Source organism: Ziziphus jujuba, chromosome 9 (genome assembly GCF_031755915.1).
Source record: "Ziziphus jujuba cultivar Dongzao chromosome 9, ASM3175591v1".
NCBI classification, from domain to species: domain Eukaryota; kingdom Viridiplantae; phylum Streptophyta; class Magnoliopsida; order Rosales; family Rhamnaceae; genus Ziziphus; species Ziziphus jujuba.
Window position 1 is genome coordinate 28,969,666 of NC_083387.1, and position 17,028 is coordinate 28,986,693.

Consider the following 17,028-nt stretch of genomic DNA (forward strand, 5'->3'; position numbering starts at 1 on the left):
ATGCTTTAGAACAAAAATAAAATAAAATAATAAAAACAACTATCATATAATATTAAATACATAACAAAAGCATGATGTTATTGTTTATATATTCTTTTAAATGATCCGAACATTATCAATAAAAAAAAAATTTGAACCACTCTGAAATTAGACTAATATGATAAAATAAAGGCATATAAAAAGCATGAACATCAATATCTTCATTCTATGCATCCTTCCCTTGTGTTTTTCACCATAGAAATATTTTTTAACAAGTCAAATATGGTATGGATAATTTACTGTCTTTACCCCATCTTGTCCGATGCTGCTCTGCTTTCGACGGTTAACTGGGCTATGGCTTCGTCTAGGGCCACTACGCCATCCCATCTTCATACGGCTTGAAGCTCTCTAAAAGTGAAAGCAAATCGTCCAAGTTATTTATTTATTGTACTTAAAAAAGGAGATTTTAGAAAGGGATGTGTGTACTATGTACTTTGGTTTTGTAGCATGTGAATATTATGTTCCTGCTCCTCTCAATGTCTAACCAATTGTTTTGCATCATTCACTAAAAAAGAAAAAAGAAAAAAAAAAAAAAAATCAATCGTTGCATGTAAAACTCCTGTGCACAGCTAGGCAAATACTCCATTACCATCTTTATATGTTTGATATGACTTTTTTTTTTTTGGGCAGGCTTATAGGAAAGGAGAAAAAGATGATAAAGAATCCATTGTTTACGAACTCTTAAGGGCTAGAATCAATGGACCAAAATGTCACATTCGCTTTATGTTGTCGATCTTCTGCTGCAGTAAGAAATCTCAAAAATCCATTCTTCTTCTTTCGAAGCCATTTTCTCTGTTTAGAAAAAAAGAAAAAAGAAAGAAGAGGCTTTACAAAGAAAAAAGGCTATAGCTGAGGACATACACAGCCAATGGAGTGGTGGCAGAATTACAGAGATCAAAACTGGAATACAAGCAAGCTTCGATTATGGTGACAGATACAAGATTGTTCATCTCCACTTTTAATCACTCATCATCCCTGTTTACACAAATCAAATAAAGAACAAATTGCATTCTAGGTCTCAACTTTTCAACATTATCTTAACTGTAACTGACTAAGCCAATTGCATCTAAATGGGTTTTCTTCAGATACGGGTACCAATATGAACATGTCTTGCATATTTAACCAATACAAGACTCCCAAATTCATGGATACTTGGCTACGAATACTTGAAAGTGTTTCTCACACATCTCCAGTTGTAATCCCCATGCTCCCAAAAAAAGCAAAATGAAAGAAACTGTACATGGAGCTACCGTGATACTTTAGTCTAATTGTTAAAAAGTGTTGATGTGACCCACTGATATGCTTTGTTTCTAATATTTTTAAACAGGCTTAAAAGAGCTTAAAGCAGCCTAGCAAGAATATTAGTATACATTGGTTCTAATGGTGGCTACGAGGATGACAGATGCATCGACTTTCATTAGACTGATTGTGGCTCTCTCTGGTAAAATCTAAAATAATTCTTCACATGCTTTTGATTATTTTTAAACTTAAACTGAAAACTATAAAGTGATATACAATTTACAGGGGTTTTCAGGTTCGTCAATGATTATGGATAATTTACTGAATTTGTGGATAGGTTCTTTCCATCTTAGTTTTCACACTTTCATTGACCAAATGAAATAAACCCCCTCAAACAATAAATTGATTGACTAATTATCTCTAACCTGAACTTTTCCATTGCTGGTTCCAACAGCCAGATGTGTTCCACGCTGAGCCCAACCCACTGAACAAACACTGTCATCAATTCCCAAGTCACATAACTTAGTTACCTGCAATTTTGAAATTGACAGTTTTGCATCAAATAAGAAAAGAAAAAACTACAATTTTAAAGAAAAATCTAAACGAAAAAACCAAGCTTAGAACAAACTAACCTTGCTACTACAAGCGTTCCATAAATAAACACAATTGCCCAAACCAACAGCCAACACATTATGTGAAGATCAATCAACAAGATTCAAATAGAAATTGTCTTGCAATGCAGCTGCATCCAAAACCTATATATTCCAACAAAAAAGATAAAAAAAATTAAATAAATAAATTCACCATTAATCCCCAAAAACACAAATCAGTAAACAAAGAAAATTCAAATAAACAAACAAAACCCAGAACTTAGAATCATATAAAACTTTCCCTTATAGGGTGACCTGGGAACTTTTCTTGGAGTCTTGAGGGAGATAAGATTAACCCCTGGAACATTATCATCAAACCCAAAAGGAGAAAGTGAGTGCATGGACCGCCGAGTCTCGGTCTTGTAACGGAAAATATTCCGGCTGGGGGGGCTCATTGGCAAGCTCCGCTTCTCTGGCGTCACCGGAGGAACGACACCAGCATCGGGCCCGAAAAGCGCAGAACGGAGAAGAGTGGCGTAGGCACTCGAATGGTCTTCCCGACCACCATCGCCGTGAGAATTGGTCGGAGTCGAGATGTTGAAGAGTGCGAAGTTGGATCCAGATCTGCTGGGTATGAAGCGGTCGGAGTAGGTGGTTGTGGAAGGCGATTGGTAATGGTTGGAGTTGATCATACAGTTGATGTGGCGAGATGAAGTTAGGGTTTATAGGTCGAGTGAGCTCCTTGACATGTTTGGAGGGAGATTTAGCAGCGAAGAAGACGAGCAGGATGACAACAAAACCGACGAAGAAGAAGATGGGGTTCTTAGAGATGGGTGATTGCTTAATGGTGATACCTAATAAAATCAGATTTATTTTTTATATTGCCTCAATGAATGTGCTTATTCTATTTCATCATCATCATCATTATTATTATTATTATATATTTGCAATCAATTTATTATGCATTTTATTTCCATTGAAATTCATATTTTTTTCCCAACATTTTTTTTTCTTTTAAAAAATAATTCTTAATTAAGTTTCTAATTAGTTAGACTACAACTATTTTCCACACCATATATTAATATAATCACATATATAACGGTGCCCTTTTAAACAAATTTTCTGGAATCGTCACTGATTATACATCATTTTTTTCCCAAAGACCACAACACTGAAATTTAATAATGCAAACCAAGGCAAATTTTTTCTGCGTATGCATGGTAGAAATGATTGATATATAGAATTTTGAACATGGGGCAGGAAATTGAAATTCTATACTTAAATTCAAATTCTATACTTTTGCCAATAGAAATATTACCTTTATTACTCGGCTAAACTCAAATAACAAGAAAATTCATGAACCTCTTTTACATGGTCAGAACCACAAAATTATCAACTAAAATTAGTAAATTTCCAAATGATGTAACAAGTTTTCTATAAAAGTTTCTAGAAAATATGATTAATTAAATACAATATAATTGAAAAAAGGTACATTAAAATAAATAGTTACATGAAAAAAAGGGGGAAAAATAAAAAAATACCCCCCCCCCCCCTACTTTCTCTCCTATTTGTCTGCCCTTCCTCTCATTTTCTCTGCTATTTGTCTGCTCTTCCTCTCATTCTCTCTCCTATTTGTCTGCCCTTTCCCATCTCTCCTTCCATTTTCTTCTCCAAACATTCATTCTCCAATTCTATTCCACCCACTTGCTCTTTCCAGTTTTTCCCCTTTCCATTTTTCGCTACTTTATTCTCTCTTTTTTTTCTCCCCTCTAATTCTCCATTTCAAGACCTTTCTTGTTTTCTCTTTTCCATTTCCCTCCCACCCTCTTAATTTTCTCCCTACTCTCTCTCCATGCATTTTCTCATCATTACTTTTTTGTTCTACAATTTCACTACATTTTCTTGCCTTTCTCTCCACTCTTTAGTTTATCTATAATACTTTCTACCATATGCACTTTCTCTCTTTCTTTACACTTTACTTCTCTACATTTTCTCTATAAATTTCTCTAGCAAGTCTCTCTAGTTTCTCTTTCCATAAGCTAGTAATGCCAAGTTTTCATAAATTTCATTTGTTCTTGATTGCATTAATTTTTTTTATATAGTATTTGCATGCTGTTTGTATAAAATCAATTGTAAAACTACTATTTTTCCTGTTAACGTTTCTTTTACATCTAACATTTCTAACTGTAAATACTAAAATAATTCTACATTTTATTATTTGTACAATATAGTTTAATGATGTATATTAATGCCTATTATTGTTTTACTTCGAACTCTCTAGCCTATTAATTAACGTAAAAGACGTGCAGTATTAAAAAAATTCGATCAAATATTTTTATTTCAAATAATAGAAGTTATGTTATTTTTTCGTTTAAATGATTTTTTTTATGTATTTTTAAAATTTTTTTATTTCATTTATTGTGGAAGAAGACTTTTACATGTTAAATGTATTTTCATTTATTATCTTTAAAGGTTATTACTTTTTTGGTGTTTTCTTTTGATTAAATGCTTCTTCTTTTTCTTTTTTCTTTTTTCTTGAAAGTTGGTTGTACGAAAAGTAATTATGTTAGTGGTTTGAGTTTTATCAAAAAAAATAATATATGATTGTTTAATTTTTAAATTTTTATATTAATTTGATTCTTATTTTTAGATTTTCTATTGTGATTTATATTATTATATTGTATTTTGTTGGTTCTAAGAAAATTAATTATGTTATTGGTTTGACTTTTGCCAAAAAGATAATAATATTTGATTGTTTATTTTTAAATTTATTTTTATTAATTTGATTCTTATTTTAGATTTTCTATTGTGTTTTATATTATTATATTGTATTTTACTAAATATTTTAATTTCTTTAGTATTTTCTTTTAATTAGTTTGGTCTTTTTCAGTTGATGCTAGTAAAAGAAGTTTTTATCGTAATAAAAAAAGTAATTTTCAACTTTATTTTTCTTTGTGGTTTCTATTCTTTTTTTTATTTTTACTGTTTATAATTTTAGTATTACAATAAAGTATAGTTGATTCAAAAAGTAGTTAATTATTTTATCTTCACGGACAAATGAAATTTTAGAAAACTTGGAATTACCAACCATGAAATAAACAAGTTACCCTAAAACGCAATAATGTTGCTCCCAATGTGAAGAGAGAAACCAGAGAAAGTTGAGAGAAATTAGGAGAAAAATATAAAGACAAAATGTTAAGAGGAAAGTAATAAGAGAGAAAGCATAAAGACAAAAGAAAAAAAGAGAGAAAAGAGAGACTGTAAGTAAAATTGGAGAGAAAAAAGTAAAGTGAGAAAAGTGAAGGGGAAAAAGTAATTAAGAGAGAAATAAAACAAGAGAGAGTAGAGAAACAAATTGTAGAGAGAATTTAGAAAGAATTGAGAATTAAATGGAGATAGTTGAGGAAGAGATACTGAGAGAGATTATAGAGAAAAAGTGAAGAAAAAGTAAAAACCAGATAGAAAAATTAGATAGGAAAAAAGTAAAGAAGGAAAGAGAGAAAAATAAACTGAAGAGAGAACAAAGAACCCCATGCAGGGGAGAAAAAGAAAGCAGAGACACCAACACAACACACCCACACAAGGGAGGTAGAGCCCCGGGCAATCCCCAAGCGATCTCTTCTCTCCCAATCCTAAATAACCACCCATTCTTATTACTGTTAGTTCATCTTTACACAACCATAAACATAAAAACATAAAATATATAATATACCAGATTGGACTACTGCTTAAATTAAATTCTTCAATAAGGAATTATCATGCTTATCATCAATGTTGGAAATTGTTGTGCAGATGAGAGAGTTAATCCCACAAACTCAGGATTAAGCTTGTATGCGGGATGTACTGATAGATACATGGTTGCTTACATGCTTATATGTATGCGTAATATATTCATGTATATCATTATATTATGCATGAAACTGAGTGCAAAAAGTGAATATACTACATTCATTCCATTCCAAATGCATGTGATGATGTGTGTCATATCTACCTACTTGTACAAATTTCAATACTAAACACTGACCAGTGCTCATCATGTGCTTTGGGCATGGTGATTAATCATCAATTTAGAATTTAAAATTTGAGTTTCTTAAAAGTCAAGGTTAGCTTACCCTATCATAAACAGAAGGGGCAAAAGATGAACTTGTATGCTCATCTATATATCCATCTTCTTATCGACTCCCTGTGAATGTAGACATCCCATATGTGAAAATACAGACAAAAAAGGTGCAAACTTAGATACATAAACACAGAATGGTTCCACCTCTCGTCCATGTGCTCAGCAGAAGCTCTAGAATCCCAAAATGTGTAACACAACACCGAATGAAATCAACCACGGATATAAATGAAAAGAGAAATGATAAAACAATGATGAAGAAATTCTCATAAAGATTAAATTTCCTAAAGGCATTTTGAGTTTTTCCCAGGCTGATTTATTTATATCCTGAGATTTTTTAAAGAAGAAAAAGGTCAAAGGTAAACTAGAAATACTTGCTATTGGTAAAATTTTTACTAACCCATTGCACTTGGAACATATCACATTCCAGGAAAGTGAGAGCTTATTTGAGGTTCCAAAATAAAGTCTTCCAATGAAACCTTTAGAGGGTGCACTACATCATCCCCACTCCTCTGCCTCGGTCCGCCTCTGCGACTACCTGATTATAAAAAAAGGTATGCTCAACTTCTTAGTAATTTTTTCTTCTTTTTCCTTTTCTAATTGCTGGTTTACGACTATATACACCATATAAACAGAGAGAAGAATTCACTGAATTATAACCTCCAAAAGCACTGCCATCGAAGAAAGATTGGAAGATGTCAAATCTGTCGTGGCCTCCACCGCTACCACCCTTTCGATCCTTGAGCACGTCCTCACCATATTATACATAGATTTCTCAGGATCACTCAGAACCTCATTAGACTATGCCAACTCCTTTAACTGTACATATAATAACCCAAAAAAATAAAAATAAACCACTTTTTTGAGTTCGAGAAGAAAAGAGAAAATTTCAGCTGAAAAGAACAAAACAAGTATTGAAATTTATAGAACGTTATTAACCAAGCAAATCTCCCAAAAAAAAAAAAAAAAAAGAAATCCCAGAAAAATAACATTCTTTTTACTTGAATTCAATTCAGGATAAAGCTCAAAAAGGAAAAATAAATGGAATAAAAGTTTATTATCGATTAGAGATGAAAAGGAATAATGTTAAATTCACCTCTTTCTGGGTCTCTCTGCTTTAACTTAAAGTCACGCACAGAAGAAGCTTTCTTTTTCCTTTTTCCCCCAATTTTCCCTGAAAAACTGATACAAGAAAAAGAAAAATAACCCAGAAAAGCGAAAAAAAAAAAAAAAAGGTTTAGTTTTTTGTTTGATTTGTGAAGCAACTAAATCGTAAAGTAAAAAAAGAAAACCATAAATACTTTACCCTAATTCCTCTGCCTTACCCAAATTGTAATCCTCATCAGTCTCCCCCTTTGAAGAAATCGAAACGGCAAATCTCTCTTGGATTGTCGACTTCCTCAGTAACCGATAGGTGATGGAGATCCCAACGGTCTAATTCTTTTGAAATTTGAAATTTGTAAAGAAACCCACTTGCTATAACAAAGAAGAACCGTTAGCGATTGAAAACACAAAGAGATTTTGGATAAAACCTAAAACTAGAACTGGCTGGGCTATAATTGTTTTGTCTACATATAGAGGTCATACCCTCAACGGTCAGATTTTTAAAATCTGAATCATAATTTTCATATATTGTAAAATTAAAGCAAATTGTATTCTTGTTTAGTTATTATCATAATTAATAATAAACTTATAAATTAAAATATGGCTCATAATTAGATGCTCCTCAATTTTGCCAATGATTTATTTAATTTATAAAATTTTGTATCATCTTCCCTACTCTATTACTATTATTATTATTAGGGTTGATTTCACTTAACTCCTTGAGATTTATTCTTATTTTAAATTATATTCAGATGTTTGAAAATTTTCAAAAACACTCCCTGTTATTAAATATATTTTGTAAAATTTAACTGACAAAGGTTAAAATTATAATTGAGTATTTTTATAAATCTGAAAAGCTAATATCTTTTATCAGATATATATTGGAAATTAATATCTATTTTTTTCCAAAAATAATGTAAATCAAAATTTAATATTTGTAAATATGTAGATATATATTAGAAATGAAAAAGTTTATATATATATGTATATGTACGAAACATTAGTATATATTAATAATTATAGAAAAAATGGTATATGAAATAAATTTAAAAAATGATTTCTTTTTTTTTTTTTAGGGCAATTAAGTTATTTTATCATGCCATATAGGAGAGAGAAATAATTTTTGGACAGAAATTTTCTTTTATAGGGTATTGTTGAAATCTTTGAATATGCTTTGCCTAAAGGTCCAAGTGAAATTAATCCTATATTATAGCATTATTGAATGCTATGTACTAAATTTAAGAGGTAACATTGGACCCAAAAAAATAAAAAAATAAAAAATAAAAATCAGCATGAACATAAATATAAAAGAAGTAAATTGTGTTTATAACCAAGGTAGTTCAATGGATAAACTTTATGAAAATTAACAAATAAGTTCATGGTAGTGCTTAACGGGGCTTGACTGTTTTAGAAAAGTAGTCCGACAAGCACTCCATCAACCCTCAATTCCTACAAATTGATTCATTCCCAGTGGCCGGATTAAATTGTTGTGGATATAATCTCCATTTGGGTTTGTGATCATGAAGATAATGACGGTTACGGCTTCTCCTTTAGATGAGGAATAATAAAACAAGTCTTTTTCTAATCGTTTAATTCAGGTTTGATTACTCTCGGTTTTAAATTTTTATTAATTTTGTATACAACCGATGAAATGCCACAACAATCTATAAAATCTACACAAATTGCTAACAAGTTAAACGTCAGAATGTGGTGCACAAAACCCTTCAAAATTAAGAAGAGCAACTTTTTCCATTGACATATAGCATTAATTAGTATTATACATTCATGAAGGATGAGAGTTCTAATGCTTCAATAGTTGGCTTATGGACAAAGTCGCCATTCCCAGAACTAGCAAACTACCTCACTCAAAGATTTCTTTTTTGTTATTCTCTTTCTCCTAAACTATATATACACACACACACATATATATATATATATATATATATATATATGAAAAGTACATTAACATAGAGAAAGGGATTAGATTAAAAATAAAAAATAAAAAAACAGCGTTAGTTATTATAATAAATGCATGTGATGATGTATGCCACATCTACCTGCCTGTACAAATTTCAATACTAAAAACTGAGCAGTGCTCATTGTGTGTTTTGGGCATTGTAATTAATCAATAATTAAGAATTTAAAAATTGATTTTCTTAGACGTCAAGATTAGCTTACCCTACCATGAACAGAAGGGGCAAAAGATGAACCTGTATGCTCTTCTATATATCCATATTCTTGTCGACTCCCTGTAAATGAAGACATCCCACATGTGAAAATACACCAAAAAGGTGCAAATTTAGATATATAAACAAAGAATGGTTCCACATCTCTTCCATGAGCTCCAGAGTCCCAATATTGTAAAACAACACCGAATGAAATCAACCAGGATATAAAGGGAAAGAGAAATGATAAAACAATGATGACGAAATTCTCATAGAGAATAAATATCCTGAAGGCATTTTGAGTTTTTTCCAGGCTGATTTATTTATATTCTGAGTTTTTTTAGACAAGAAAAAGGTCAAAGGTAAGTATGAGTTATTGGTAGGAACTTCATTAAGTATTAGTTATGTCTCTGAAGCAGATAAACAAATTCTCATCAAAAGACGACTTACAGGACCAAATTCTGAACCAGAATGCATGCAGAGAACTATATCAGCCAAGACCTGAAAAAATAGGTAAAACGGATTAGATGGTAAACTGAGAAGGATTGAGCTTAACCTCAGATAAAACTAGGAGAAGAAATCAGAAAATATCAAAAGGTGATAAACACAGAAAGATTTATCACAAGGTGATAAACCTCAGCTAACAATTGCAAAAGGAGAGGTAAGAAGAGTTCCTATCTCAGAAATCCAGCATCTAACTAACCGTTCTGCAGTCACTTCCAGAGTTTTCCACAATGCTTCCATTTCCTGGGGATCAATGCAGTCATCCCAGTATTTAAGGCTGATAATGCTTTAGTATTTCTGGACCTTTATCCTGACATTTGAATAGCAAATATAATGTTGAATATAATGTATTGGTCATACCAGTAACCCGATTAGGAACTTAAACTGTTTAAACTATTTAAAGCTGACAGCATCCTTCAGTATGGCTGGATCTTTATCCTAACATTTGATTAACAAATATAATCTTGAATTCAATGTACTATCATATCAATAACCGAATTACAATAATAGTTTATAGGAATTTAAACTGTCTAAACTGTCACAACCGCTACTCACAGGGGGCACATTAGACAAGGATTGGATTTTCCACTAGGATTCACATATTATTGGTTCCTAAAGCTCTCCTCTACCAAAAAAAATAAAGAATGTAATAACTTTTAATAACATTAACTAAGAAGGAATTGTGCTGGTTTGCCATTTAGATCAAATCAGATCCCTAGAGACTTAAATAATCAAAACTTAAGAAGCATTTTATAATGGAATAGCAGAATCAGAGGAAACATCCTCATGAGCATTGTTGTAGAATTCTGGAACTATTTCTATAATAAAGAAACTGAACAAAAACACACAAATTTACCAAGGTTCGGTCAAAATCGACCTACGTCCTCGTTGCTCAGGTGTAGAGCTTTCTGCACTATGTAAATGTAGTGTTTACAAGCTCAGTTGCAGACCCTCTAATGGACGATTCACACAAGAATTCCCAAAGCCAAAACCCAAGAACCCAATACACCCATTCACTCTTCGATCTCCACAAAGATCTCTCTCAAACCCACGTTGAGAACACAAAGAAAACAAGAAAGAATGGCTCTCAAAACTCAAAGGACTCTGTTTTCGCACACAGCTCTATATACGGGTCTGCAACCGTTCTCTCTTTTTTCCCTCTCTAATTTTCTATATCTGATATATCAAGAAGCAGACCAAAAAATACACATATATATTCCAGAAACAACAAAACGGTGCGTTCAATTAATCCCAGCAGCTCCAACGTGGCAAGCAACCTGTGAAATAACTTTCTGCCCTTTATTAACTGATGTGGCAGCAAAGTGTTGTCGTTTTGGATCCTGGGAATCTCCTCTTTCTTTCTTCTCTAACCAGCAGCTTGTAAACACATATATAGCTGACCAGATTTGAGGATTATTTTACTCACAAGCATAAACAAATTACTTGAACAATTCCACAACTAGAAGTAGATATTAATATGTAAATATTAATAGGATAAAAGAGTTCCATGCTTAAGTGAAACAGATATCAATGCTAAGAATTAGTACTCGGAATATACCTTTTTCATAGTAGATGGGGCTTTCTTTTCCTTTTCTTGGCTTCTAAAGTATGTCCTTCCTTTGCTGGTCTGGCCAGCAGATGAAGAAAAACAATCTCATTTTGCATATGAGAGAATTTCAAATGAATTCATTAAAGCTAATATTCAACATTACTTAATTGGAGGGAGACATTAATGATTAGCAACATTCCACAACATTAAGAGAGGAAATAATAATGATGCCAATATTCTTTCCAGATGAATGCTAATATTAAAGCTCAAAGGAGATTTGCACACCAAATGATTTGAGCTTAAATCCATGTGGTCATCCTCAGTCCTCACCAATGGAGTCCAAAGCCGTAAACCAACCAAAGTCCAGGAATTTCCATACTGGTTTGCAAGTGTAATGATTAGAGCTTAAATCCATGCGGTCAATTCAGTCTTCATCAGTGGAGTCCAAAACCATAAACCAACCTGAGTCCAGGAATTTCCTTACTGGTTTGCAAAGTTTTACTAACCCATTACACTTGGAACATATCACATTCCAGGAAAGTGACAGCTTATTTAAGGTTCCAAAATAAAGGTCTTCCAATGAAACCTTTAGAGGGTGCACTACGTCATCCCCACTCCTATGCCTTGGTCCACCTCTGCTACCACCTGATTACAAAACGAGGTATGCTCAATGTCTTAGCAAATTTTCTTCCTTTTCCTTTTCTAATTGCTGGTTTACGACTATATACACAATATAAAGAAAAAAACAATTCACTGAATTATAACCTCCAAAAGCACTGCCATCTAAGAAAGATTGGAAGATGTCATATGGGTCATGGCCCCCACCGCCACCACCCTTTCGATCCTTGAGCACGTCCTCACCATATTGTTCACTGATTACTCAGAATCATTCAGAATCTCATGAGTCTAGGCCAACTCCTTTAACTGTACATATAATAACCCAAAAAAATAAAAATAAACCACTTTTTTGAGTTCGAGAAGTTATATGTAATTTCAGCTGAAAAGAACAAGTTGAGTATTGAAATTTATAGAACCTTATTTGTGAAGTCCAGCCGCACCAACCACAGCCGCATCAACCACAGCCACCATTGTTGACAGCCACCATTTTTGACACCATTGCTGCACCGATCAACAATTGTGGGCTAAGCTGTTGAAGATTGTGGCCTTGTAAGCCTATAAATAGGCTCCTTCCCGTTGCATGAAAATCAAGCCAAGAGAGCATCAATATTATCCCAAGAGAGGAATATTGAGAGAAAAACTCCTAGAGAGAGAGTGTTTAAGTTCCAGAGAGAACTTGAGAGAAGAGTGAGCAATTCCAGAGAGAATTGGAGGGTGTAGGGAGAGATTCCACGTGAGAATCCAAGAGAGAGAAGTTTTTGTATTTTTGTATTCTATTTCAAGAGAGTAATAGAATTCTTTTATTTTTTCTTCTCATATTTCTTCTCTAAAGTGGTCAGAGAACCACAACAAGTGGTATCAGAGCTCCAGGTCGAGAGCTTGGGTCCAAAATTTGAAGAAACAAAGCTACTGTTCTTCAAGTTGGTGTTTCGAAAAGTTGCTCAAATAATTAATTTGACAATACCAAGTGAAAGTTCCCGACGAGAGGAGAACAAAGAAGTTCGCCGGAGAGCAAGATAACGTCGCACGCGCCGACTGAAGATTTCTGCAACAATTCACGCGCCACACGCGCCGCACGCGCCGTCTGGAGGTTGAAGACGACCACGTCATCAGCCACGTCAGCGCACCCCTGCCACGCCAGCCGACACGTCATCTGCCACGTCATCTGCCACGTGTTGACACGTCAGCACCATCTGCCACGGCATCAATATTTTCTGAAATTACGGAACAGACCCTGAATTATTGGAAATTATAGATTGACCCCTGTAGTTTTCTAAAATTACGGAACAGCCCCTGAAGTATTGGAAATTACAGATTGATCCCTATAGTTTTCTGAAATTACGGTACAGCCCCTGAACTATTGGAAATTACAGATTGACCCCTGTAGTTTCTATATTTGCAGGTTGACCCAGAAATTTGTGAAATTACATTTTTGCCCCAAAATTTCTGGTAATTATATTTTGACCCCGGAAGAGTCAAGTCCACCATTTTCGGCCATTCCGGACGCAACGGTTAACTCCGTTTTGCCAAATTCAGCTCCATTTTTGGTCAAGCCATAATGTCAATGGAAGAATCATCTTCGGGAGCTATGGTTAAGCTCACTGCCACAAATTATACACTTTGGAGACCTCGGATGGAAGATCTCCTCAATTGTAAGGATCTGTTTGATCCTATAGAAGCTAAAGGAGAAAACCCCGATCCCAGCAAAGTAGCAGAATGGAAGAAATTAAACAAGAAAACGATCGGTCAGATCAGGCAATGGATCGACCATAGTGTCTTCCATCATGTAGCGAAGGAAACGGATGCATATGCCCTCTGGACAAAATTGGAGGACATGTACCAGGCCAAGACTGCTCAGAACAAAGCCCTGTTGCTTAAGCGATTGGTACATCTAACATTACAGAGTGGAACTTCTGTAGCCGAGCATACCAGTGAGTTCCAGAGCTTGGTAAATCAACTATCTGCTGTGGATTACCAATTAGGGGATGAGGATCAGGCCCTCCTACTTCTAAGCTCTCTTCCAGACAGTTGGGAGACATTGGTAGTCTCTCTCAGCAATTCGGCCCCGAATGGCAAACTTACTATGGCTATGGTTAAGGATGCCCTATTTAATGAAGAGGCCAGGAGAAAGGACATTGGCATGGATCAGTCACATGCCCTCGTCACAGAGAGAGGAAGACAGCAAAGAGGTGGTCGAGAAAGGGGGAGAGGCAGGAGCAAGAGCAGAGGCAGATCTACAGACGGCAAAAAATCATCATATAAGTGCTATCATTGTGGCCTGGAGGGTCACATGAAGAAAAACTGCAGAAAGTTGTTGAGAGAGCAGAGACTCCAAGGTAATCAGCCAAAGAAGGATGGAGAGACACTAGTCACTGTTACAGGCGAAGTGGCGCTCTGCTCCACCGAAGAAGAGACATGCCTTCATACATCAACCCAAGATGTTGAGTGGGTAGTCGATACTGCAGCATCCTACCATGTCACTCCACACAGAGATTTCTTTAAAACGTACAAAGCAGGAGACTTTGGTACGGTAAAGATGGGAAATTCCAGTTTCGCAAAGATTATGGGAACTAGTGATATTCAGATAAAAACGAATGTTGGTTGTACAATCACTTTGAAGGATGTCCGTCATGTTCCAGACCTTCGGCTTAATCTACTTTCGAGAGCAGCCTTAGACAAGCAAGGCTATGACAACTACTTCAGTAAAGGCACATGGAAAATGACGAAAGGTGCCATAGTTGTCGCCCGAGGACATATTTGTGGAACGTTGTACAAGACTCATGTGAAGATATGTGCAGATAGCCTCAATATTGCAGAAGGTGAGGCGTCTCAAAATCTGTGGCACCAGAGACTCGGTCACATGAGTGAAAAAGGATTGTCCACTTTGGCAAGGAAGAAGCTTATCACTGTTTGCAAGGATGCTGCGCTAGATCCTTGTAATCACTGCTTGTTTGGTAAGCAACATAGAGTCTCCTTCAGTTCCTCTGCATCGAGAAGCTCAGAGTTGCTTAGTCTGGTGCACTCTGATGTTTGTGGTCCCATGGAGGTGGAATCATTAGGTGGCAACAAGTATTTCCTGACCTTCATTGATGATGCTTCACGGAAGGTGTGGGTATATTTCTTGAAGACAAAGGACCAGGTATTAGATTACTTCAAACTGTTTCATACCATGGTAGAGCGTGAAACAGGAAAGAAGCTGAAATGTCTCCGCTCAGATAATGGAGGCGAGTATACTTCCAAGGAGTTCGATGCCTACTGCAGAAGACACGGCATTCGACATGAGAAGACGGTCCCTCGTACCCCACAACATAATGGAATAGCCGAAAGAATGAACCGAACCATTATGGAAAAGGTCAGAAGTATGATCAGTATGGCTAAGCTGCCAAAGCCATTCTGGGGAGAAGCTGTTCGTGCCGCCTGCTATTTAATCAACAGATCACCGTCAGTACCGTTGAATTTTGACATTCCGGAGAAAGTGTGGTCGGGTAAGATTCCCTCCTACTCTCATTTAAGAGTGTTTGGTTGTTTAGCTTATGTACATGTATCCAAGGAGCTCAGACAGAAGCTCGATGCAAGATCTACTCCATGCATCTTTATAGGATATGGAGATGAAGAATTCGGATACAGGTTATGGGACCCGAAAACAAAGAAAGTTATTAGAAGCAGGGATGTAGTATTCCATGAAAACCAGAAAATGGAAGACATTGAAAAGCCCAGAATGTCTCCTAATTGTAGTTCTAGTGCCGAGAATTTTTGTCCTAATCCAGCACCAGCACAAATAGCCACAGAGGATAATGAGGTGCATGAAGATATACCAGAAGCAGACCAGGAGGAAGAAGGGGATATTGAGCAGGGGGAGACTCAATCCTCTCAAGCAGCTGCAGGGCCATCACAGCGGTTAGATGATGGTACACCTCCTGAAACCAGTGGTTTACAAGTTCGGAGATCTGAGCGAGGCCGAATTCCATCAAAGAGATTTCCAGAATCTGAGTATATTCTGCTTACTGAAGAGGGGGAGCCAGAGAGTTTCCAGGAAGCTGTTTCTCATCAAGAGAAGGAAAAGTGGCTGCAAGCAATGCAAGATGAGATGGAATCCTTGCAGAAAAATCATACTTATGAGTTGGTTGAGCTTCCAACAGGAAAGAAGGCACTAAAGAATAAATGGGTGTTCAAGCTCAAGAAAGATGGCAGCGGAAGGGTGGTGAAACACAAAGCCCGATTGGTGGTCAAAGGATTTCTTCAGAAGAAAGGAATTGACTTTGATGAGATTTTTTCACCAATGGTAAAAATGACTTCAATTCGAGTCATTTTTGGTTTAGTAGCAAGTCTAAACCTAGAGCTTGAGCAGATAGATGTGAAGACAGCATTTCTTCACGGTGATTTACATGAAGAAATCTACATGGAGCAGCCAGAAGGATTTGAGGTTTCAGGGAAAGAAAACCTCGTATGCAAGCTCAAGAAGAGCTTGTATGGCCTCAAGCAAGCACCAAGACAATGGTATAAGAAGTTTGACTCGTTTATGGTGAGTCAAGGTTATAAAAGGACTGCAGCAGACCAGTGTGTTTATATTCAAAAATTTTCAGGTGGAAACTTCATTGCACTTTTGCTATATGTGGACGACATGTTGATCGTTGGACAAGATGCAATGAAGATTAGTAAGCTGAAGAAAGAATTGTCTAAGTCCTTTGATATGAAAGACTTAGGACCAGCTCAACAAATTTTGGGAATGCAAATAATCCGAGACAGGAAGAATAGAAGGTTATGGCTATCTCAAGAGAAGTATGTTGAACGGGTGATAAAGAGATTCAACATGGATAAAGCCAAACCGGTCAGCATTCCACTTGCAAATCATTTCAAGTTGAGCAAGAGACTGTGCCCCTCATCCAAAGAAGAGATAGAGGAGATGGCTTCAGTACCATATTCTTCAGCGGTAGGAAGTCTGATGTATGCAATGGTGTGTACCAGACCAGACATTGCTCACGCAGTAGGTGTTGTGAGCAGATTTCTTTCAAATCCTGGAAAGAAACACTAGGAAGCAGTCAAATGGATTCTCAGGTATCTTAAAGGTACATCGAAGCTGTGCTTGAGCTACGGGGGAGGTGA

The 17,028-nt window shown here is 35.5% G+C and overlaps 1 protein-coding gene and 1 long non-coding RNA gene across 35 annotated transcripts in view; both read right to left on the reverse strand.

The window, feature by feature from the left end:
• LOC107435782 (uncharacterized) overlaps positions 1-7,529 on the reverse strand; it is a 191,159-nt gene extending 183,630 nt beyond the window's left edge. For 6 of the 32 annotated variants that reach the window (XR_009634058.1, XR_009634051.1, XR_009634053.1 and 3 more), the window contains exons 1-8: positions 7,311-7,523; positions 7,082-7,167; positions 6,646-6,804; positions 2,184-6,523; positions 1,911-2,033; positions 629-1,808; positions 473-544; positions 289-387 (exon numbers count right to left, since the gene is read on the reverse strand). Coding sequence is in view for 2 of the 32 variants with exons in the window: in XM_060811397.1 (XP_060667380.1) it covers positions 289-387; positions 1,704-1,773; positions 1,911-1,969 (228 nt within the window). In the remaining 30 variants the exon portion in view is untranslated. Of the gene's footprint in view, positions 1-288; positions 388-472; positions 545-628; positions 1,809-1,910; positions 2,034-2,183; positions 6,524-6,645; positions 6,805-7,081; positions 7,168-7,310 lie in introns of those variants that run through there. The other 26 variants (XR_009634085.1, XR_009634084.1, XR_009634092.1 and 23 more) reach the window with 22 other exon arrangements.
• A 1,592-nt stretch (positions 7,530-9,121) lies between these two features.
• On the reverse strand, positions 9,122-12,308 carry LOC112489178 (uncharacterized). Of its 3 annotated transcripts, none has more exons than XR_009640779.1 (6): positions 11,966-12,308; positions 11,317-11,893; positions 10,615-11,154; positions 9,958-10,068; positions 9,705-9,755; positions 9,122-9,338 (listed from the first exon to the last, which is right to left on the reverse strand). It is a non-coding gene; the product is annotated as an uncharacterized LOC112489178 (long non-coding RNA). The 3 variants fall into 3 exon arrangements; XR_009640778.1 differs by lacking the exon at positions 11,966-12,308 and having other exon boundaries at positions 11,317-11,385; positions 11,593-11,955; XR_009640777.1 differs by lacking the exon at positions 11,966-12,308 and having other exon boundaries at positions 11,317-11,955.
• Positions 12,309-17,028: the final 4,720 nt, after the last annotated feature.